At 36.4% G+C, this 23,648-nt stretch overlaps 1 protein-coding gene across 6 annotated transcripts; it reads left to right on the top strand.

Moving 5' to 3' along the window:
* The first annotated feature begins 1,195 nt into the window (after positions 1-1,195).
* LOC128229873 (uncharacterized) lies at positions 1,196-22,374 on the top strand. Of its 6 annotated transcripts, none has more exons than XM_052941755.1 (13): positions 1,196-1,322; positions 1,699-1,800; positions 2,384-2,462; positions 3,063-3,209; positions 6,721-6,830; positions 7,293-7,419; positions 16,682-16,845; positions 17,095-17,142; positions 18,626-18,662; positions 18,823-18,891; positions 19,740-19,868; positions 20,321-20,368; positions 20,617-22,373. In XM_052941755.1, the coding sequence occupies exons 2-13, from the start codon at positions 1,702-1,704 to the stop codon at positions 21,588-21,590; spliced, it is 2,031 nt and encodes a 676-aa protein (XP_052797715.1). In that variant the 5' UTR covers positions 1,196-1,322; positions 1,699-1,701; the 3' UTR covers positions 21,591-22,373. The 6 variants fall into 6 exon arrangements, with proteins under 6 accessions (XP_052797715.1, XP_052797716.1, XP_052797714.1 ...); XM_052941758.1 differs by having other exon boundaries at positions 1,292-1,319; positions 1,710-1,800; XM_052941756.1 differs by having other exon boundaries at positions 1,209-1,800; positions 19,743-19,868.
* The last annotated feature ends 1,274 nt before the right edge of the window (positions 22,375-23,648 follow it).

The following is a 23,648-nucleotide window of genomic DNA, read 5'->3' as shown; positions in this document are numbered from 1 at the left end:
TTTTGATGACAGTCCCAGACCCGATCGCAGTGGTGGGGGAGTAGGCATTTTGTACAGAGATAATGTTAAAGTGTCTAAACTTTCTAGCAAAGTTTCTCAGTCATTTGAGTGTGTTGAATGGAAAATATCAATCCACACTTTCATTCGTGGTTGGTATATATAGACCACCATATTCCGAGAAACACCCGGTTACTCAGGCTACATTTATGATAGAATTTACTGAGTATCTAGAACATGCCACGGCGCAATCGGTGTCCATGGTAATTTTTGGCGACTATCTCTTAGTGTTTGAACATCGGACCTCATTTGCTATCGATTATCGAATCGAATCGGACCAAGTATTTGGATTTACTATCGGACAATAATCGAATGTGCATAATATCATTTAGGAATACATTCTTTATACATAGTATAATCATAATCATTTGAATGGTTTCACCTGGAATTAGTACATGTGATGCTATAATCATGCTTTTTGCAACAGTAAATATCCACAACCTTTTTCTGTCTTTAATAACTTAACGAAAAAACATAACAACAAAACACATACTTGCACATAATTGCAAAATGATGCACACCGCATAAAGACAGTTATCTAAGCATTTTATCCATGTAAAAGCATATTCAATATTTGTTAACCAGATTTCATTTAATTTCATAAAACTTTCACAGAAAAAGTAAATTTGAAACCAACGATACCAAAAAAGGTTTCGAAAACAGAATGCATCCAGCCGGGATCCCCGGTATTTGCACGTAAGACCGGACCCATACACCAAAGAGACAGATTTTGTGTAAGAGAGTGACGTCCCTTGTTAAAATGAACTCAACGATACTTTACCGCATTTTTTTTATTTACTCTTTTTTTTACCGCAAAAATACGTTGTTACCGGAAGTAACATTAGTTACATCGATTTTGGACAACCACTATCGATTGTCGCCGACATAGCGTTGTAAGCGACGATTTATCGATTGTACTCGATTTTCGTTTCGTCACTGATATCACTTATGGCATTGCACTACGTTTTAAGTCGTGATTTCCTACGACACTTGAAGTCCTGTACGCAATGCTACAATTCAACCAATGTGCGCTTGAATACCTTTAAACACCGGATCCCTGACGTTGTTTATGTCCATGCGTAACAAAATGACTCATTTGTTTATTAGTTCAATCCATTCATAAATCAAGGATGTGTATCAATTATTGAAGAAGCGTTTCATTTTCATACATGTGACCACAAAACATGATCTGATAGAAGCATGCACACCTTGCACCGAAATACACATTTTCAAGATATTGATGCTGTACATCTGGACTTCACGTAGTAAAATCTTTTTCAACTTTTAAAGCCCGGAGGCAAACAATAAAGAGATTATATTTAACGGAAACAACCGACTAAATGCATGCTCTTTGATAAACCTAATGCATTGGCGAAACAGGATACTGCATCCGTTCACAATTATCACAGCTCGAGTAAATGAAATTTATACGTGTTACAGGCTACAATTATTAAGGTTCGTAGGCCTGATAGTATGTGGTTCATGAAAGAAGGAATTTCATATTTGTGAGAAAATGTGCGGTTATTGATATGTTCTGATCACTTTTACACACATTGTATGAAACTGTGACAACTTTAATTAATCAATCTGTTGAAAAGGATTTTTTTTGTAATTGTATTGTAAAACTTCTATTCCGCGTAGACGATGTATAGTTACCTCATCAAGAGCAGGATGGCGATATGTGTGTTTGTTTGGCTATCCAAAGATTCTAGCGCTGATGTTTGCTCCAGGGCAGAGACTTGGGTAAGTTCTTCTTTTAGATCATCTACTTTATAACCGTGTGAACCTGATATTGCTATGAGATATCTATCAGCTGAGAGGATGAGATACCTGTCATAATGGGAGTGTAGTTGTGAAAGAGATTGGTATAAGTGTAAAGTGTCATATCTACATTGCTTCGCTACGTATTTGAGGGGGTTGTACTTTAAGCAGTATTATAAATGAATAAAAAATGAGGAAATAAAAATCAATGCGTTGCCATTTGTGACGATTATACAGATAATATGGAACGCCAGATCTACATTAGAGCTTTTCAAATAATTTTAGATCACTTCAAATAGTTAGAAAACCCTTCAAATGATTTGAAGTGCTCTTCAATATTCGAATTTATGTAGACATGGCGTAAATCTGTATAATATATTATTACATTATATAATTATATTGTAGTGTGTGCATTGGCACTACTTTCATCAGCATATGCATCAGTATAATAAATTACGCATGTATAATTATAAAGTATCACTCAGCCAGATACGCCAACCACACGCCCATCGCCACTAAGGATTTTTCTCTCTTTTTTCTAAATGCTCGTGTTTTTTTCTTCAAGTTTCAGTCCACCTTTCCGAGTACCGGAGAGTTCAACAAAGAAGATGGCATATCTCAAGATTGTTACTCATCCCACCGTTGTAAGTATTGCTTTAATGCAATCGTTAGTCGTAAGGGAGCTAATACACCTTGCGGAAAACTATTAAAAATGCATGTGTGTCGCGATAAGGATAAACATAAAAGAGGTCAAATAGATTGTAGTAGATGATGAACAACAATAATATCGCGCTACAAATACGAACAGAACTACAATTAGGTGCGTAGTTTTGCTGAAAATGATATATAGGCGGATTTCTATGTGGGATCGTATATTTCCTATCAGTGTATGATTACTCCGATTTATATTGTTTATTAAAAACAAATCGGAAAGAAATTTATGCCACTGCCTACTTGGTCTGTACGAAGTTATGCCCCTGGCAATTCTCGCCCTACATTTGAAACTGAACAGGCTTTTCAATCAACGCTGAATGGATTTGCTGGATGCCCAAACATTATTATCATCGAAGAAAATAGTTCAATTTATTAATGTTAAGTCTTTGATTATTTGTGCGTTCTGGTGCCAAGCTAAGCCTGAGAAAGTCTGTGAGTGTCTGTTTAACAACTATAACATGCCGAGATGTGCCGATCATACGGCTATTATACTATTGCTACTAACTCACCGTGTGTGTTATGTTTTACAGCGTGTACGGAGAGTTTCTTACAAAGCATATACGGTTCAAATATGACGTCGGACGAGTGGGACACACCAAAGGCCGAAAAATTCACCCTAACTGCGCGTTGTGAGAACGGCAATGTCATCGATGTCGGGTGGGAACTGCCGAAAAACTGTAAGAGTATTCTTTCCAAATGTTACCGTTGTCGATATTTGTATCTATACAATATCTACTCCTGTTTAAAGTTCTATAGAATGGAAACCAAGAATTCGAAAGTTGGATGCTTTATATTATTGTTTTTAGGCTGTAGGCCTGCATACTTTTATAACCGTAAATAGGAGAATCTACAGTTGACAGATCGACATAACATTTTTAACGTTTGACGAATGAATGCGCGCACGGGCGTATCAACCCCATTCGGAACTCCTCGGCCATTTTATCGAAAACAACCTTGGATGTATTCGGACGGTTTACATACCCAAAAAGTGGTACGTTTAAGTCCACTGCAAATAGATCGCGCAGTAATTTTATTTAGAAGTTAAACTTTATGACTTAACTCTTGGGAATCTTAATTATGTTTGCAATATAACACTTCACCTGCAATCAATTTAAACCGAGATAAATGAATATAACTCTTAAACACTACATTTAATTAATGACATTATGTAAAAAATTACGAACTACTTCAGCTGATGTACCGGCATACATCCGAGGTTGTTTTCGATAAAATGACCGCTGTTAAAACTGCAGCATTTTGAGCGAGGATGCTGTCACTATAGAAAGAGACAAAAACGTTTTTTAACATGTCCAATACATTTTGTTGGATGCAGTTGGCTCAGCGGACATACCCTGGTATTCACGTTTAAATTAAAGAGAAGAATTGACAAATAAATCCTAAATGCTTTATCCGTGACAGTGCATTAGTTCTGAAACCAAATTTCCAAAAAAAAGGTTTCGTATGCAATAAAATAATACTCCATACTTAAGATGTTTATGTGAAATTGTTATACCATTATTTACATGAAAATACCCATAAAACGTATTAGGCCGAAAGCCTTTCAACGCTTTTAATTTGTCTTGTATGAGTCGACATGTGTTTATTATGGAAGCGTCCAGGTGCCAAAGTGAAAAATATTTTCCAGCATTCTGATAATCTCCTAATTAGGAGATACTAACTGATAATTTTGACTAACTTAATCCTAATTGTGAGATACTGGATAAACGCTTCCATAGTGTATGCCATGTAGACGTTTCTACACAGGTGCGCATTATCTCTTGCAAGCTTATTAGATATAGACGAATATAGTTGATTAAATATTAAAATCGCATGCAACATTATCAACTTGCCTTGTAATGGAGCGAGTGAAGCGCAACTATTTATTGACGCTATTTCCATAAACCAAATAAATCATGTCTATGACTGTACTCTGATATCAATCAAAAAAGAAACAAGGAAACATGTTGGTAGAATATATTAAACGTTCTAAAAGTAGACAACCCAGGACAGATCTACTAACTAGAGACTTTATACTTTAAACTATATAATGAAGACGCACCCGTACTATTAAGACGTACATTAAGGTTCCTCCCGTACATTCTTGGTTCTACAAAATGTAATATAAAGACGCTCACTAACATGAAAACGTACACATGCATGTAAAGGGACTAGACACCAGATGATATCTTTGCAAGAAAAAAAGAAAATTGTCAAAAACTCACATAAAATTCACTTCGTTGTGTACAACGCATTGGATTTTACTTACTGATGTATCACATCGCTTATGACACATGTATCTTTCGCAGTTTATGCGCATTTTTTTCTAATTTGAAATTTACTAGGGTTGTCTAACACATAACGTTTAAAAATAGCGTCGGTTTATTTATCTGTTCTCATAAACTGGTATGCGCTATTATAACGGGAAACACAGATGAGACAGCAACATGATCGTTACGTTTATTATTTTGACCCTGTAAAGCGATGTATTATCGGCCTATTACTAGGTCACATTGACAATTCTATGCTTGTTTTGAGGAAACACTGTATGTGCCGATTTTCTTTGGACCATCTGGTGTCTAGCCCCTTAAGAACTTAACCGCTCACATACACATACACACTAAGAGCTACAGTGAAAACGTATCCGTTCATACTTATAAATGCATACAATGATGAAATATCCGTACGCACTTTTAAATACATACAATGAAGAAACATCCGTACATTGTGAAAACGTAACCGTACATATTTACCAATAACTACGATAAAGAAACGTACGTACGTAAAGAGAACTACAATAAGACGTTTCTTTCATACATATTTAACGTACTCGTACATACTGAGAGATAGAACGAACTTGTCCTTGTACATATTTAACGTACTCGTACATACTGAGAGATAGAACGAAATTGTCCTCGTAAATATTTAACGTACTCGTACATACTGAGAGATAGAACGAACTTGTCCTTGTACATATTTAACGTACTCGTACATACTGAGAGATAGAACGAAGTTGTCCTCGTAAATATTTAACGTACTCGTACATACTGAGAGATAGAACGAAGTTGTCCTTGTACATATTTAACGTACTCGTACACACTGAGAGATAGAACGAAGTTGTCCTCGTAAATATTTAACGTACTCGTACATACTGAGAGATAGAACGAAGTTGTCCTTGTACATATTTAACGTACTCGTACATACTGAGAGATAGAACGAAGTTGTCCTCGTAAATATTTAACGTACTCGTACATACTGAGAGATAGAACGAAGTTGTCCTTGTACATATTTAACGTACTCGTACATACTGAGAGATAGAACGAAGTTGTCCTTGTACATATTTAACGTACTCGTACACACTGAGAGATAGAACGAAGTTGTCCTCGTAAATATTTAGCGTACTCGTACATACTGAGAGATAGAACGGAGTTGTCCTCGTAAATATTTAGCGTACTCGTACACACTGGGAGATAGAACTCGTACATACTGAGAGACAGAACGCAGTTGTCCTCGTAAATATTTAACGTACTCGTACATACTGAGAGATAGAACGGAGTTGTCCTCGTACATACTGAGAGACAGAACGGAGTTGTACTCGTACATACTGAGAGATACTACTAAGATATCCTCGTTTATAACGAACGTAAACGTACGTACTGAGAACGAGAACGAATATATAAACTCGTACATATATGATTAACAACATAGGTGCATTCCTTATAATAATGACGCACTGAGAACGTATTACATTGACGACGTTTAGTTAGAACTGCAGCTTACGTACAATAACACAACCATGCTGCAAAACTAAATGTGCTCGTGTTGATCCTAGTTATATTTCATTCGGAACACCTCGTCTGTTTCCATAGAAAACAACCTCGGATGTATGCCGGTAGATTAGTTGAGGTAGTTCGTAAAATTTTAAATACTTTTGATTAATTTTAGTGTTTTAACGTGTAGTTTGTATATTTAAGTTGAATTGCCAGTGAAGTGAATTGTTGTATGGATACTTAATAAGATATCAGAGTAGAGTCAATGAGTTTAACTGCGTAATTGAAAGTACTACGCGATCTACTTACAGTGTAGTTAAATATAAAGATTTTTGAAATAGTAAATCGTCCATATACATCCGATTTTCGATGGAAAATGGCCGAGGACATCCGAATAAGTAATATTTCATACATATTTTAGCCGGTGCGAAAGATATCAAAGGCTACATAGTGAGAGTCGCAATGCCATATCACCACTTCAGATGTGTGGTCATTCTGCTGAATGAGATGGTGCGGAGCAGCTATCTCAATGTATGTTGGAGGTTGAAATACTTATTCATGGATACACTGCTACTTTTTATCAGTATCGTGACTCGAAACAAATTTAACTTACCTTAATTTAGAATCGGTAACGGAAATTGTTCTTTAAAAAGGTACCATTATATCGTACAAGGTTCGTTACATTCTTACATGCAACACTTGTACATTCTAATCCTACAGCAAGATATATGATGTGTGTAGTAGAGTTTCAGCCACAAATCATAGTTAATAATACAAAAAAAAATGTTATTTTATACCTATGAGTGTGTAAATCTTGGAGAATTTTCATAAATTGCAATAAGATTAGTACTTGTTTCCTAATGTTTGTAAACAAATGAGCTAAACTAAAGTCAACTAATGCAATTTGAAACCACATGGACGAGCCGGGATACAGAAACGTATCTAAAACAAACACTAAAACACTATTTCATATTACATCCCGTTATGTTGCAGTCTACATTCCTGGGCTCTTTCCGAGCGCTTAGCGATCATGAAGAATACAGGGTGACGCTTAGAACCCTTCCCTCCTACAATGGTACACTCAACCTGCAATTCCAAGACATAAACACGTTGAACTGTGGTATGTATCACTTCGAATAGACCTTCATGTAGTATGTTCCTAGCTATAGGTTTTACCCCAGTAGTCTAGTTTCATTTCATTCATATTGATAATGAGAAGCCAGCACATGATATACAATGGCAAGTTGAAGGATCAGTTCCCAGGCAGCGTCGTTTATGTGTGCGTGTTCGATCCTCCGCATGTCAGTGTGTTCGATCAATAGTTTTGTAAATGTGTTCGATCTACAGATGTGTCAATGTGTTCGTTCCACAGTTATGTCAATGTGTTCGATCCACAGTTTTGTAAATGTGTTCGATCAATAGTTTTGTAAATGTGTTCGATCTACAGATGTCTCAATGTGTTCGGTCCACAGTTATATCAATGTGTTCGATCCACAGTTTTGTAAATGTGTTCGATCAATAGTTTTGTAAATGTGTTCGATCCACAGTTTTGTAAATGTGTTCGATCAATAGTTTTGTAAATGTGTTCGATCTACAGATGTGTCAATGTGTTCGTTCCACAGTTATGTCAATGTGTTCGATCCACAGTTGTGTCAATGTGTTCGATCAATAGTTTTGTAAATGTGTTCGATCTACAGATGTGTCAATGTGTTCGTTCCACAGTTATGTCAATGTGTTCGATCCACAGTTTTGTAAATGTGTTCGATCAATAGTTTTGTAAATATGTTCGATCCACAGTTTTGTAAATGTGTTCAATCAATAGTTTTGTAAATGTGTTCGATCTACAGTTTTGTAAATGTGTTCGATCTACAGATGTGTCAATATGTTCGATCCACAGTTGTGTCAATGTGTTCGATCCACATTTGTGTCAATGTGTTCGATCTACAAATGTGTCAATGTGTTCGATCCACAGTTGTGTCAATGTGTCCGATCTACAGTTTTGTAAATGTGTTCGATCTACAGATGTGTTAATGTGTTCGATCCACAGTTGTGTCAATGTGTTCGATCCACAGTTGTGTCAATATGTTCGATCCACAGATTCGTCAATGTGTTCGATCCACAGTTTTGTAAATGTGTTTGATCTACAGATGTGTCAATGTGTTCGTTCCACAGTTGTGTCAATGTATTCGATCCACAATTGTGTCAGTGTGTTAGATCAACAGCTGTGTCAATGTGTTCGATACACAGTTGTATCAGTGTGTTCGATCCACAGTTGTGTCAGTGTGTTCGATCCATAGTTGTGTCAATATGTTCGATCTACAGTTGTGTAAATGTGTTCGATCCACAGTTATGCCAATGTGTTCGATCTACAGATGAGTCAATGTGTTCCATCCACAGTTGTATCAGTGTGTTAGATCAACAGATGTGTCAATGTGTTCGATTCACAGTTGTATCAATGTGTTCGACCTAAGTTGTGTCAGTGTGTTCGATCCAAAGTTGTGTAAATGTGTTTGATCCACAGTTGTGTCAGTGTGTTCTATCCACAGATGTGCCAGTGTGTTCGATCCACAGTTGTGTCAATATGTTTGATCCGCAGTTTCGTCAATGTGCTAGCTTCACAGGTTTGGCCATGTGTTCGATCCAAAGTTTTGTCAATGTGTTCGATCCATAGTTTTGTCAGTGTGTGCGATCCATAGTTTTGTCAATATGTTTGATCCACTGTTGTGTCAATGTGTTTTATACACATTTCTGTCAAGGTGTTCGATCCACAGTTGTATCAATGTGTTCGATATACAGTTGTGTCAATGTGTTTAATCCACAGTTGTGTTAATGTGTTCGATCCACAATTATGTCAGTGTGTTCGATCCACTGTTTTGTCAATGTGTTTGATCCACAGTTGTGTCAATGTGTTCGATCAACAGTTGTGTCAATGTCATGAATCCACAGTTGTGTCAATGTGTTCGATCCACAGTTTTGTCAATTTGTTCGATCAACATATTAGTCAATGTGTTCGATACAAAGATGTGGCAATGTGTTCGTTCCACATTTGTATCAATATGTTCGATCCACAGTTATATCAATGTGTTCGATCCACAGTTTTGTCAATATGTTCGATCAACAGATGTGTCAAGGTGTTCGATCCACAGTTGTGTCAATTTGTTCGATCCATATTTGTGTCAATGTGTTCGATCTACATATGTGTCAATATGTTTAATCCACTGTTGTGTCAATGTGTTCAATACAAATTTTTGTCAAGGTGTTCGATCCACAGATGTGTCAATGTGTTCGATCCACAGTTTTGTCAATGTGTTTAATCCACAGTTGTGTCAATGTGTTCGATCAACAGTTGTGTGAATGTGTTCGATCCGCAGTTGTGTCAATGTGTTCGATCCACAGTTTTGTCAATGTGTTTAATCCACAGTTGTGTCAATGTGTTCGATCCACAGTTTTGTCAATTTGTTCGATCAACATATGTGTCAATGTGTTCGATACAAAAATATGGCAATGTGTTCGTTCCACATTTGTATCAATATGTTCGATCCAAAGTTATGTCAATGTGTTCGATCCACAGTTTTGTCAATATGTTCGATCAACAGATGTGTCAATGTGTTTGATCCACTGCTGTGTCAATGTGTTCAATTCACAGTTTTGTCAATGTGTAAGATCCACAGATGTGTCAATGTGTTCGATCTACAGTTGTGTCAATGTGTTTGATCCACAGTTGTGTCAGTGTGTTAGATCAACAGTTCTGTCGGTGTGTTCGATTTACAGTTTTATCAATGTGTTTGATCTACAGTTATGTCAGTGTGTTCGATCCATAGTGTTGTCAATCTGTTTGATCCACAGTTTTGTCAATGTGTTCGATCCACAGTTATGTCAATGTGTTCGATCCACAGATGTGTAAATGTGTTCCATCCACGGTTATTTAAATGTGTTCGATCCACAGATGTGTCAATGTGTTTTATCTAAAATTGTGTCAATGTGTTCGTTCCACAGTTGTGTCAGTGTGTTAGATCAACTGTTGTGTCGGTGTGTTCGATTCACAGTTGTGTCAATGTGTTCGATCCACAGTTTGTGTCAATGTGTTCGATCCACAGTTTGTGTCAGTGTGTTAGATTAACTGTTGTGTCGGTGTGTTCTATTCACAGTTGTGTCAATGTGTTCGATCCACAGTTTGTGTCAGTGTGTTAGATCTACAGTTGTGTCAATGTGTTCGATCCACAGTTGTGTCAATGTGTTCGATCTACAGTTGTGTCAATGTGTTCGATCCACAGTTGTGTCAGTGTTTGATAAATAGATGTGTCGGTTTGTTCGATCCACAGTTGTATCAATGTGTTCGATCCACAGTTGTGTCAGTGTGTTCGATCCTCATTTGTGTAAATATGTTCGATCCACAGTTTTGTCAATGTACTTGCTTCACAGTTTTGGCCATGTGTTCGATCCATAGTTTTGTCAATGTATTCGATCCATAGTTTTGTCAATTTGTGCGATCTATAGTCTTGTCAATGCGTTCGATCCACAGTTGTGTCAATGTGTTTGATCTAAAGTTGTGTCAATGTGTTCGTTCCACAATTGTGTCAGTGTGTTAGATCAACAGTTGTGTTAGTGTGTTCGATCCACAGTTTCATCAATGTGTTCGATCCACAGTGGTGCCAATGTGTTCGATCCACAGATGTGTCAATGTGTTCAATCTAAAGTTGTGTCAATGTGTTCGTTCCACAGTTGTGTAGGTGTGTTCGATCCACTGTTGTGTCAGTGTGTTCGATCCACACTTTTGTCAATATGTTCGATCCACAGTTTTGTAAATGTGCTCGCTTCACAGTTTTGGCCATGTATTAGATCCAGTGTTTTGTCAATGTGTTCGATCCATAGTTTTGTCAATGCGTGCGATCTGCAGTGTTGTCAATGTGTTCGATCCACAGTTTTGTTAATGTGTTCGATCTACCGATGTGTCAGAGTGTTCGATCCACAGATGTGTCAGTGTGTTCGATCCACAGTTTTGTCAATGTGCTCGCTTCACAGTTTTGGCCATGTGTTCGATCCAGTGTTTTGTCAATGTGTTCGATCCAGTGTTTTGTCAATGTGTTCGTTCCTTAGTGTTGTCAATTTGTTCGATCCACAGTTTTGTCAATGTGTTCGATCTACAGATGTGTCAATGTGTTCGATCAACAGGTTTGTCAATGTGTTCGATCTACAGATGTGTCAATGTGTTTGATCCACAGTTGTGTCAATGTGTGCGATCCACAGTTTTGTATATGTGTTCGATCCACAGATGTGTCAATGTTTTCGATCCACATTTGTGTCAATGTGTTCGATCCACAATTGTGTCAGTGTGTTCGATCCACAGTTTTGTCAATGTGTTCGAGCCATAGTTGTGTGAATGTGTTTGATCCGCAGTTTTGTCAATGTATTTAATCCACAGTTGTGTTAATGTGTTCGATCCACAGTTTTGTCAATGTGTTTAATCCACAATTGTGTCAATGTGTTCGATCCACAGCTGTGTCAATGCGTTCGATCCAAATATGTGTTCATGTGGACGATCCAAAAATGTGTCAATGTGTTCGTTCCATATTTGTATCAATATGTGCGATCCACAGTTTGGTCAATGTGTTCGATCCACAGGTGTGTCAATGTGTTCGATCCATAGTTGTGTCAATATGTTCGATCCATAGTTGTGTCAGTGTGCTCGATCCACAGTTGTGTCAATGTGATCGATCCACAGTTTTGTCAGTGTTTTATCCACAGTTTTGTCAATGTGTTCGATCAACAGTTTTGTCTAAATTTTCGATCAACAGTTTTTCAATGTGTTTGATCCTCAGTTTTGTCAATGAGTGCGATCCGCAGATTTGTCAATGTGTTCGATCAACAGTTTTGTGAATCTGCTCGATCCACAGTTGTATCAATGTGTTCAATCAACTGTTTTGTCAATGTGTTCGATCCGCAATTTTGTCAATGTGTTCGATCCACAGTTTTGTCAATGTGTTCGATCCACAGTTTTGTCAATGTGTTCGATCCACAGTTTTGTCAATGTGTTCGATCCGCAGTTTTGTCAATGTGTTCGATCCGCAGTTTTGTCAAAGTGTTCGATCCACTGTTTTGTCAATGTGTTCGATCCGCAGTTTTGTCAATGTGTTCGATCCACAGTTTTGTCAATGTGTTCGATCCACAGTTTTGTAAATGTGTTCGAGCCACAGTTATGTCAATGTGCTCGATCCACCGTTGTGTCAGCGTGTTCGATCCGAAATTTTGTCAATTTGTTCGATTCTCAGTTTTGTTAAAGTTTTCGATCTGCAGTTTTGTCAATGCATTTCATCCGCATGTCTTGTCAATGTGTTTGATCCACAGTTTTGCTAATGTGCTCGCTTCACAGTTTTGTCAATATGTAAATATAAGTAAACTTTTATAAGAGTAACATAATTTAGCAAAGTTCACCATAAATGCAGTGATTGAAGGAGATTGTTTTCGATAAAAATGGCCGAGGAGCTCCGAATGTGCACCAGGCCTAATGTAAACCAACGTACTGAGTCTGTGAAACTCAAACCAAGGGTCAGACTCAGACCTAAACTTAATAAGACGCCATTTTATATAGCATTCCCGTTGACAAGAGGTGATTCCATAATAGATACACTAGTCATATACAGCATATTCAGCAGTTGTCATTTGCAACGCTTAATTGAGTAAATACAGATTTTATAGGTTTTATTATTGATGTCCCACAATCGGATTCAATGATTTAATAAATATGGACACATCTAAAATCTAAGCTTACTTTTTATTTCAATGAAAGAAAAACAAACCAATAAAATAAGCCCCCAAATGCACCATTTCAGAATAGAAATTGTAATACAAATCTAGGGGAATACCCCCACAACCCCCTGGCAACATTTACAATAAAATACATTTCGCTTCAAAGGGAGTGGCGCAAGTCAAAAGGTTACGCACCTAAGTTACTCCCACTCAAACGTCAATCGTCCCTGAAAAACAGTTGTGTAAGATTTCATTATTTCGCTCGTTTATCCTCTACATGTACAATTACAATTATGAATAATTTATGCGTGTTGATTTTCTTGTCTTTATTGAATATGTTTAAATGGAAACGAATGCTCAAACAATGCAAATATGAATTTATTCAAGCCCACGACTTGTCTGCATTGTTAGGCGCAGTGTGCCATTTAATTCAAGCTGTAAACAAAGTCCCTTGATACCAGTTCATTTATCACCATGTTATTGATTATGAATCATGCATGTTAAGTATCAAATGTGAAATGCAGAATTTGTTTAAATCAACAGTTTTTTTATCTAAACGATGCCAAAACCTTAAAGTTGTTTTAAATCAGCGTTTTTAAGCGTTTCCTGTGGTGCTATGTTAGACCACAAAAATGTGAAATATTATCAAATATATCATCAAATCTTTCACATCTTCTTTGTGACTTGTCGTCGATAGGGCAATTTTCACACGCAACGAAGCACATTTTTCACATTTTATTTTTGCATTAATTTTTCTCTAGTTTTGAATTGTTTTCACAATTTAATTTTTTTTTCTATTAATCAGCTTTTTTACAATTTTGACGACGACCGACGACGCCGACGATAATGATGATGATGATGATGATGATGATGATGATGATGATGATATCGATATATTTGGTTGATACGCCTATGAGTAGCAAGGTCCATATATCTGGCTAAAACCCTTATAAACGTCCATATATCTGGCTGATACGCTTATGAGCAGCCAGGTCTATATATCTAGTTGATACACTTATGAGCAGCAAGGTCCATATGTCTGGTAAAAACCCTTAAACAGGTCCATATATCTGGTTGATACGCTTATGAGCAGCAAAGTCCATATGTCCGGTTAAAACGCTCATGAGCAGCAAGGTCCATATATCTTATTAAAACGCTCATGAGCAGCAAGGTCCATATATCTGGTTAAAACGCTTATGAGCAGCAAGGTCTATATATCTTATTAAAACGCTTACGAGCAGCAAGGTCCATATATCTTATTTAAACGCTTATGAGCAGCAAGGTCCATATATCTGGTTAAAACGCTCATGAGCAGCAAGGTCCATATATCTTATTAAAACGCTCATGAGCAGCAAGGTCTATATATCTGATTTAAACGCTTATGAGCAGCAAGGTCTATATATCTGATTTAAACGCTTATGAGCAGCAAGGTCTATATATCTGATTTAAACGCTTATGAGCAGCAAGGTCTATATATCTGATTAAAACGCTTATGAGCAGCAAGGTCAATATTTCTGGTTAAAACGCTTATGAGCAGCAAGGTCTATATATCTGATTTAAACGCTTATGAGCAGCAAGGTCCATATATCTGATTTAAACGCTTATGAGCAGCAAGGTCTATATATCTGATTTAAACGCTTATGAGCAGCAATGTCAATATTTCTGATTAAAACGCTTATGAGCAGCAAGGTCAATATTTCTGGTTAAAACGCTTATGAGCAGCAAGGTCTATATATCTTATTAAAACGCTTATAAGCAGCAAGGTCCATATATCTTATTAAAACGCTTACAAGCAGCAAGGTCCATATATCTGATTTAAACGCTTATGAGCAGCAAGGTCTATATATCTGATTTAAACGCTTATGAGCAGCAAGGTCTATATATCTGATTTAAACGCTTATAAGCAGCAAGGTCCATATATCTGATTTAAACGCTTATGAGCAGCAAGGTCTATATATCTGATTTAAACGCTTATGAGCAGCAAGGTCCATATATCTGATTTAAACGCTTATAAGCAGCGAGGTCCATATATCTGATTTAAACGCTTATGAGCAGCAAGGTCCATATATCTGATTAAAACGCTTATGAGCAGCAAGGTCCATATATCTGATTAAAACGCTTATGAGCAGCAAGGTCCATATATCTGATTAAAACGCTTATGAGCAGCAAGGTCAATATTTCTGGTTAAAACGCTTATGAGCAGCAAGGTCTATATATCTTATTAAAACGCTTATAAGCAGCAAGGTCCATATATCTTATTAAAACGCTTACAAGCAGCAAGGTCCATATGTCTGATTTAAACGCTTATGAGAAGCAAGGTCTATATGTCTGATTTAAACGCTTATAAGCAACAAGGTCCATATGTCTGATTTAAACGCTTATGAGAAGCAAGGTCCATATATCTGATTTAAACGCTTATGCAAGGTCCATATATCTGATTTAAACGCTTACGAGCAGCAAGGTCCATATGTCTGGTTAAAACTCTTACAAGCAGCAAGGTCCATATGCCTGATTTAAACGCTTACGAGCTGCAAGGTCTATATATCTGATTTAAACGCTTATGAGCAGCAAGGTCCATATATCTGATTTAAACGCTTACGAGCAGCAAGGTCCATATATCTGGTTAAAACGCTTATGAGCAGCAAGGTCTATATATCTGATTTAAACGCTTATGAGCAGCAAGGTCCATATATCTGATTTAAACGCTTATGAGCAGCAAGGTCTATATATCTGATTTAAACGCTAATGAGAAGCAAGGTCCATATATCTGATTTAAACGCTTATGAGCAGCGATGTCCATACATCTGATTTAAACGCTTACGAGCAGCAAGGTCCATATATCTGGTTAAAACTCTTACAAGCAGCAAGGTCCATATATATGGTTTAAACGCTTATGAGCAGCAAGGTCCATCTGCACTATAAAGCAAATATCGACATAATTCACCATACCCTAATAGTTATTAGTGTTTATTTAATAACAAGAGGAAACTTCACATGCAATGTTTCGACATTTCCGGCTTAACTAAAATCCCAAACCTTACCATCAGAAAATCAAAAGACAGAACAAACGAAACAAATAAACATAACTTTATTGTAAACGTATTTGTGTTTTTATATCTAGTAAAAACATAGCAGGTGTCTCATAGTTTTCTAACCTGTGTCTGCTAGTGTGTCCACCACTGTGAATCTCCACTGCACAAAACAATACCAAACTAGTTAAAAGATAAAACCATAATAATTTCGGTTATAGGACAGTTTTATAATTTACTCATAAAATAAAAGTACGCTTTTATCACTCTTTACAGTTTATATATTATGCTTAACCTCGAAATGGAATATCTTTAACGCCTTAGTCATCGCCATCGCGTCGCAGGGATTCACGTTCAGCAATTCCTAACACGGAATTTCGACCCGTGATTACAGGTTTCCGGCCTGCGATTTCACTGTGCATTATGTAAGGCACCCGGGCCTATTGGCCTTTATTTGTTACTATTTAACCCATTCAACCCATGTAATAATTTGGGTAATATAAAATTTAAATTATTATCCATATCCGTCCGTCAGCCTACAGAAGTAAAAATGTTTCCAATTGTCTGTCCATTATGTAGAATGTTGTAAGTTTTAACCGTTTGCAGACGAGCCCAAGTGTCCCCCACAGGAGGGTGTGGTGAGCGAGTATAACCATGGCAATAGGACCCTCTTTATCAGCTTCCAACCTGGAGAGCCTGGAAATATAGCTTACACAATGCTGTTCCGAAGTTCCATTGGTCAGCACTTTCGTATGGATTTAGGGACGGCTGTAAGAAGTTATTTATTCTTTTTATTCCGTATATAGAAATGTTCACTTAACAATACTGTTGATTTTCTTTGATTATGTTTTGTACTCTTTTTTGAATTGGAAATGGATAACTCGCTAGTATATCGAATAAGATATAACAATAATACATGTAACTCCACATTTCTCAAATTCCTTAGCTCAAAAGGAGCATGCGTGTACCTTAGTAATCTACGAAGCGAAACAATATAGTTTTTTCCGTTTACTATTTAGACAAATGGCACCCTGGATGGAGTCGAACCAGGAAATTACAATTTATCGGTGAGTCGTTTCTGGCTTTTGAGATTATTATTAGAAGTCAATGCGCACCAGTCAGTCATCGTTTTTGTCCGAAAAGTCACAGAGGAAATAGTTCGAAACATACCAGGTATAGTGATGTTCAGGTATAGTCATACCAGGTATAATCATATTCAGGTATAGTCGGAACAGGTATAGTCATATTCAGATATAGTCGTACCAGGTATAGTATTATTCTGGTATAGGTTACACACCACCATTGCCATTTCCTCTATTATTCAATGTGAAATGATTATTTTTAGACAACATTTAAAGGCATTTCGAGCGAATGTAGACTATGATAAACATATATGGTCTTAAAGTACAAGCTTTAAATTACCTTTTAAGCCAATAAAAAAGGGGATCAAGTTATTCCTAAGAAAAATCTCTCCACTTGAAAAACAAGCTCTAAAAATTGCACAGTCCGCCATGACAGTTCTTCCAAAATGACCTTTCAACTATAGGGCAGCAGTTTATGCTTAAATCTCTATTCTTAATGATAAATCAAGCAATAATAGATACTCAAGGTATAAAAGTTTCAGGAATAATGATATTTTTGATTTACAGTGTATTGAGCATGTGAAAACATGTCTATCAGTCATAAAAACATTATTTTTTATTGAGAATTTTCCACACAACGGAAGTACATATGACGCAATGGTGACGTCATACCTATAGTCAGACGAGGTTTAGTCATATTCAGGTATAGCATGACAGGTAAAGTTAAATTCAGGTAAAGTTAAATTCAGGTTTAGTCACATTTAGGTATAATCCGACTAGGTATATTCATATTCAGGTATAGTCGTAACAGGGAAAGTCATATTCAGGTATTATATATATTTTTTAAAGCACAATAATTATGTGACAACTTATTATTTCATAGCAAAGTCGTAACAACAAAGGGCAAGCCCAGGGCCAACATCAATTTGGTGTTCGCACATATTTGTGTGTCAATGATAATCGAGGATTTGCCGTTTTAGTGCAGTGTCATATCATGTAGTTAGAGCAGATTTTACAATGAATACAAGCATTTATTTAAGTAGAGAGCATTTTGTAGATCTTCATGATTTGGTAAAGTAGTCTTTTTCATAGATTGCTCTGCCCTCTAAGCATGCTTGAAGTAACTATGATTGACAGTTAAGTGTGCGCTGTTTAGAGGCATTTTCTGTTTATCACCAAAATGAACTTTTACATACGTAGTTCTGGCTTCCATACCGTTAAAAGTGGCTATTTTTATTTTTACATTTATGTCCAAATCTGGATTACAACACCCATTCTATGAAGTTCTTTGGTTAACATCAATGTTTGTTTGCAAAGTTAGATTCCTCCGACTCAATAAACAAAACGTCGAGTCGGGCTTCTGCAAACACACACATTAGGATTACTTGGGTGTGGATTACACTCTTAATCCGCATTTAACTAATGGGCGTTTCGTGTACACCATGATGCATATATTCTTCTGTTTCAGATCCACTGTGGGATGCTTTGTCCGGGATGCAGTTACAGTAAGAATATTAAAATAATCATCGTCTGGAAACTTACAAACTTGCGTTGATAATGATAATTATTCAGTAATTTATACGATTTATAAAACGCATACCTTATCTTAAATCTTTAATACGGAAAACGTTTATATATGACATTTGTCTGGGTTGTTTTTTTCAGACATAACAGCACCGGAAGCATCTTCCGTTACTACTACAACGACCTTTGTTGGCACGGACAATAGGACAAGTATAATAGATGATTCTAATAAAAGTGATGTCTTGAATCTGATTTTGACGTATACGAGTATATTTCATGAAAACGACAAAGCCATCGTTTTTATGACGTTTACTTGGCGTCAGTAAAGCTCATTTACTCAACTACTAATTAATGACCCTTTTTAATCAAACAACGAGCCATTTCGGGTTTGTTGTATTATTTTATACACTCTCTCTATATTGGATCTGTCCCTCGTTCAGTAAATATGTAAGTACCTGGACGAATTGAATAAAATTATATATTGTATGACGAAGAGTGACAGAATGTTTTTGTCACATGCTTTTTCCGGTAAAAACGAGCAAAACTACCTACCTTTTTCACCTGCGGTGTTGATGAGTCGAGTATCACAAGTAATGCCATTTTCGCAACTACATGCATTGCATGTGTGTTTATAAGTTGAATGCATACTAAGATGATATCCAGTATGAATAATAACATGAAAACTATACATGTACTTTAAACGATAGTTGCTTTCTTTTAAGTTATAACGTCATATCCGGTAAGATGGCGTTATGACTTATCATATGTTCATAACGTCAGTTCCTGCTGATGAATAAATCATAGAAACAAAATGAAAATAAAGGTATGACTTGCGGGAATTTTGCCAATCAAGCAATTCTTTTTAACCAATTAAATTGTTTGCAAATATGCGGATATGTGGTATAAATTTTTAACAATAGAAATACCGCAATGTTATACTATACGTTTGAAAAAACAACCCTGATGGTTATATTACACCGGAATCAATGTACACCATGTGATAAAAAAGTGACTTTTAAATTTCTCTATCGTCAATGTTGTTTCGTGATATATTTCAGAAGATTCAACAACCGTGTCAGAAGTGAGTCTGCCAAATAGTGCTGAAAATAACAAAGGGATGAGTAGTCTTCTTGTGGTCATCTGTGTGTCAGCCGTTGTTGCTTTAGGAGTCCTCATTGCAGTCTCGTGTATGTTATTTATACCATATAGAGCCGATTGTTAACAACGTTGTTAACTGCATCGTTGTTAACTTTAAAAAGTGAAATATATTGTCATATTATACCTTACATAAATATGTCCCTTCTTTGTATATATATATATAAAGTCGTCGATCGGTCCGTATATCATTGTATTCTATTGTAAAAGTGAAATATATTGTCATGTGCTCTTATGTTTCCAAAAGAGTACAGTTGAAATAGTTGTCTCAAACCGTGTATGAAATCGTACAGTTCGCAAGCGAATCCATTCATCTGCCAGTGCAGTAACGATTTTAAAGTAAACAAAGATGACGTCGACCAGGCTGTTAATTTTAAAAGAGTTTTGTACAATCAAATACGAGTTGTTGTTACTGGAGTTGTAATCTTTCCTATTGAAAAACACAATGGTGCTGGTGGTTTAGTGTTTTTTTTTTCTATTTTAGATGCATGTTATCGTCGGAAGAGAGCTACGCCTGCATTCGGTGATGAAGGTAGTGATTCCAAGCCAAGACTTTGTACATGCATGCAAACAAAAGAAAACTCTCCACTTAAGTGGAAATATTTACGAGCAAGGGATACATAAAAGCCTGCAGCTTTGGGTTTCAGTTAAAAATGATTTTTTGCTTTTAGCACCAACAACAATTTCAACAAAAAGATTCTTAACAATGACTCTACAAATTGTAACACCAGTTCTATATATATTATAAATTACATACACGGAATGTCTTCCTGTTTGCAGACAAGAACTACCTCATCATCGTGGAGAAGTCTGAACCTCCCAGTGCAAAGCCATTGATGGACCTGCTCAATGCGCAGTTTCATCCAGTTATAAACGTCATCCACATTGTTGGGAAAGAACCGTTAAAGCAGCTGATTGGTGGATTAACCCATAGAGGCCATGCATGTGCATGTTTCCCAAGAGGTTGCAAGCAACCAGTTTTGCATTGCAAGAAAACAAACGTTTTAGTATGTGTTTTAATTGATGGAAGATTACTTTCGTTCTTCGATCAGGTTTGCACGATATGCCAAGACGCTCACTCAGAGAACAGTTGTTTGAAATTTAAGACAGTAGCTGTACACAGTGGTCGTTTTGAGGGACCTCGAAATATTGACAGTTATCAGTTTGGTACAGATCATAGCAAACTGGTAGAAACAATCGCCAAATATTTTGACGTGGACTTAAACAAAACTTTAAATTGCGAAACATCATTCTTACAATTGCCACCAGAACATTCGAGCGTTCGAAACGGGGAAAGGAAGAAATATAGTGTGTTTTCAAACACTTCATCCAGTGGCTACAGCGATGCTAGTAGTGCGGTGTTAATGTATCGGCAAACGAGTCAAACGACGCAATTATCTCTGAATTCCACCCCAAAAAGTGCTACGCCAAGCAATATATTCATATTACAACCTGGTGAGCTATACCCCCAAAAGAACTTACCAATATCCAGACAGAGATCACTATGTGATGCGAGCGTGTATTATAATAAAGACAATCCGGAGGCGTTTGATTTCATCCCCCCAGACGATACGATTTCGTTTGAGTCCAACTTCGACGAGGACGACGAGGACAATGCAGAGAAGAAGGATAACGCAGAGAATCATATGTTTAAGGATTACCCCGCTAACAATGCATCATGTGTTGACCCAAGTAGAATAGGACACATCATGAATAAGATGGTCGCATTGGATGCAAGATGTTCATTTATATGAACGTATAAGCACGATTGATGTAAAGAAATCTAGAACTATATATATACGATTGACGTTAAGAAATCCAGTACTATATATACACGAGTGACGTAAAGAAATCCAGTACAATATATAAACGATTGACGTAAAGAAATCCAGTACTTAAATATATATTTAGTATATGTCATGCAAGTCGTTTTAACGACATTCGTAAGTCGTTTAATCGAGATATTGAGTGGTTTTAAATGAGTTTTACAGTCGTTTTAGCGAGTTACGAAAACGTTTAAACGCCATACGTAATTCGTTTAAAAAAAAAGAAAGGTCCACCGTAGAATTGCCGATTTTTACCCTTATTATTTTCTTACAAGAGTAACTTGTGTATGTGCGCCTTTTTCTTAACATGTAAACAAGGTGTGTTTTATAAAAAAAAATAATATCATTGTTATGACGATTAAGCATACTAGTATTCATAATAGTTACAACAGTTCCGTCGAGAAAGCATATCTATAATATATACCATTGTTCTGGCGATAAAGGATATCTATGATATATACCATTGTTCTGGCGATAAAGCATATCTATAATATACACCATTGTTCTGGCGATAAAGCATATCTATAAATACACACCATTGTTCTGGCGATAAAGCATATCTATGATATACATGTATACCATTGTTATGACAACAAAACATATCTATAATATACACCATTGTTCTGGCGATAAAGCATATCTATGATATACATGTATACCATTGTTATGACAACAAAACATATCTATAATATACACCATTGTTCTGGCGATAAAGCAGATCTATAATATACACCATTGTTCTGGCGGTAAAGCATGTGTATAATATACACCATTGTTCTGGCGGTAAAGCATATCTATAATATATACCATTGTTCTGGCGATAAAGCATGTGTATAATATATACCATTGTTCTGGCGATAAAGCATATCTATAATATATACCATTGTTCTGGCGATAAAGCATATCTATAATATATACCATTGTTCTGGCGATAAAGCATATCTATAATATACACCATTGTTCTGGCGATAAAGCAGATCTATAATGTACACCATTGTTCTGGCGATAAAGCATATCTATAATGTACACCATTGTTCTGGCGGTAAAGCATATCTATAATATATACCATTGTTCTGGCGATAAAGCAGATCTATAATGTACACCATTGTTCTGGCGATAAAGCAGATCTATAATGTACACCATTGTTCTGGCGATAAAGCATATCTATAATGTATACCATTGTTCTGGCGGTAAAGCATATCTATAATATACACCATTGTTCTGGCGATAAAGCATATCTATAATATACACCATTGTTCTGGCGATAAAGCAGATCTATAATATACACCATTGTTCTGGCGATAAAGCAGATCTATAATGTACACCATTGTTCTGGCGGTAAAGCATATCTATAATATACACCATTGTTCTGGCGATAAAGCATATCTATAATATACACCATTGTTCTGGCGATAAAGCAGATCTATAATATACACCATTGTTCTGGCGATAAAGCAGATCTATAATGTACACCATTGTTCTGGCGGTAAAGCATATCTATAATATATACCATTGTTCTGGCGATAAAGCATGTGTATAATATATACCATTGTTCTGGCGATAAAGCATATCTATAATATATACCATTGTTCTGGCGATAAAGCATATCTATAATATATACCATTGTTCTGGCGATAAAGCATATCTATAATGTACACCATTGTTCTGGCGATAAAGCAGATCTATAATGTACACCATTGTTCTGGCGATAAAGCATATCTATAATGTACACCATTGTTCTGGCGGTAAAGCATATCTATAATATATACCATTGTTCTGGCGATAAAGCAGATCTATAATGTACACCATTGTTCTGGCGATAAAGCATATCTATAATGTACACCATTGTTCTGGCGATAAAGCATATCTATAATGTACACCATTGTTCTGGCGATAAAGCAGATCTATAATGTACACCATTGTTCTGGCGGTAAAGCAGATCTATAATGTACACCATTGTTCTGGCGGTAAAGCATATCTATAATA

The sequence above is a fragment of the Mya arenaria genome, chromosome 4 (genome assembly GCF_026914265.1).
Source record: "Mya arenaria isolate MELC-2E11 chromosome 4, ASM2691426v1".
NCBI lineage: Eukaryota > Metazoa > Mollusca > Bivalvia > Myida > Myidae > Mya > Mya arenaria.
Note: the sequence above shows the minus strand (reverse complement) of the source record. Positions and strands in the feature narration are given on the sequence as shown.

Bases quoted from the DNA above. Each gene is read 5' to 3' on its own strand.
- LOC128229873 (XM_052941755.1), top strand. From the start codon at position 1,702: ATGTATAGTTACCTCATCAAGAGCAGGATGGCGATATGTGTGTTTGTT. The intron at 3,210-6,720 runs GTAAGAGTATTC...TACATATTTTAG, and splicing joins GTGGGAACTGCCGAAAAACT to CCGGTGCGAAAGATATCAAA. The intron at 20,369-20,616 runs GTAGTGATTCCA...TCCTGTTTGCAG, and splicing joins GCCTGCATTCGGTGATGAAG to ACAAGAACTACCTCATCATC.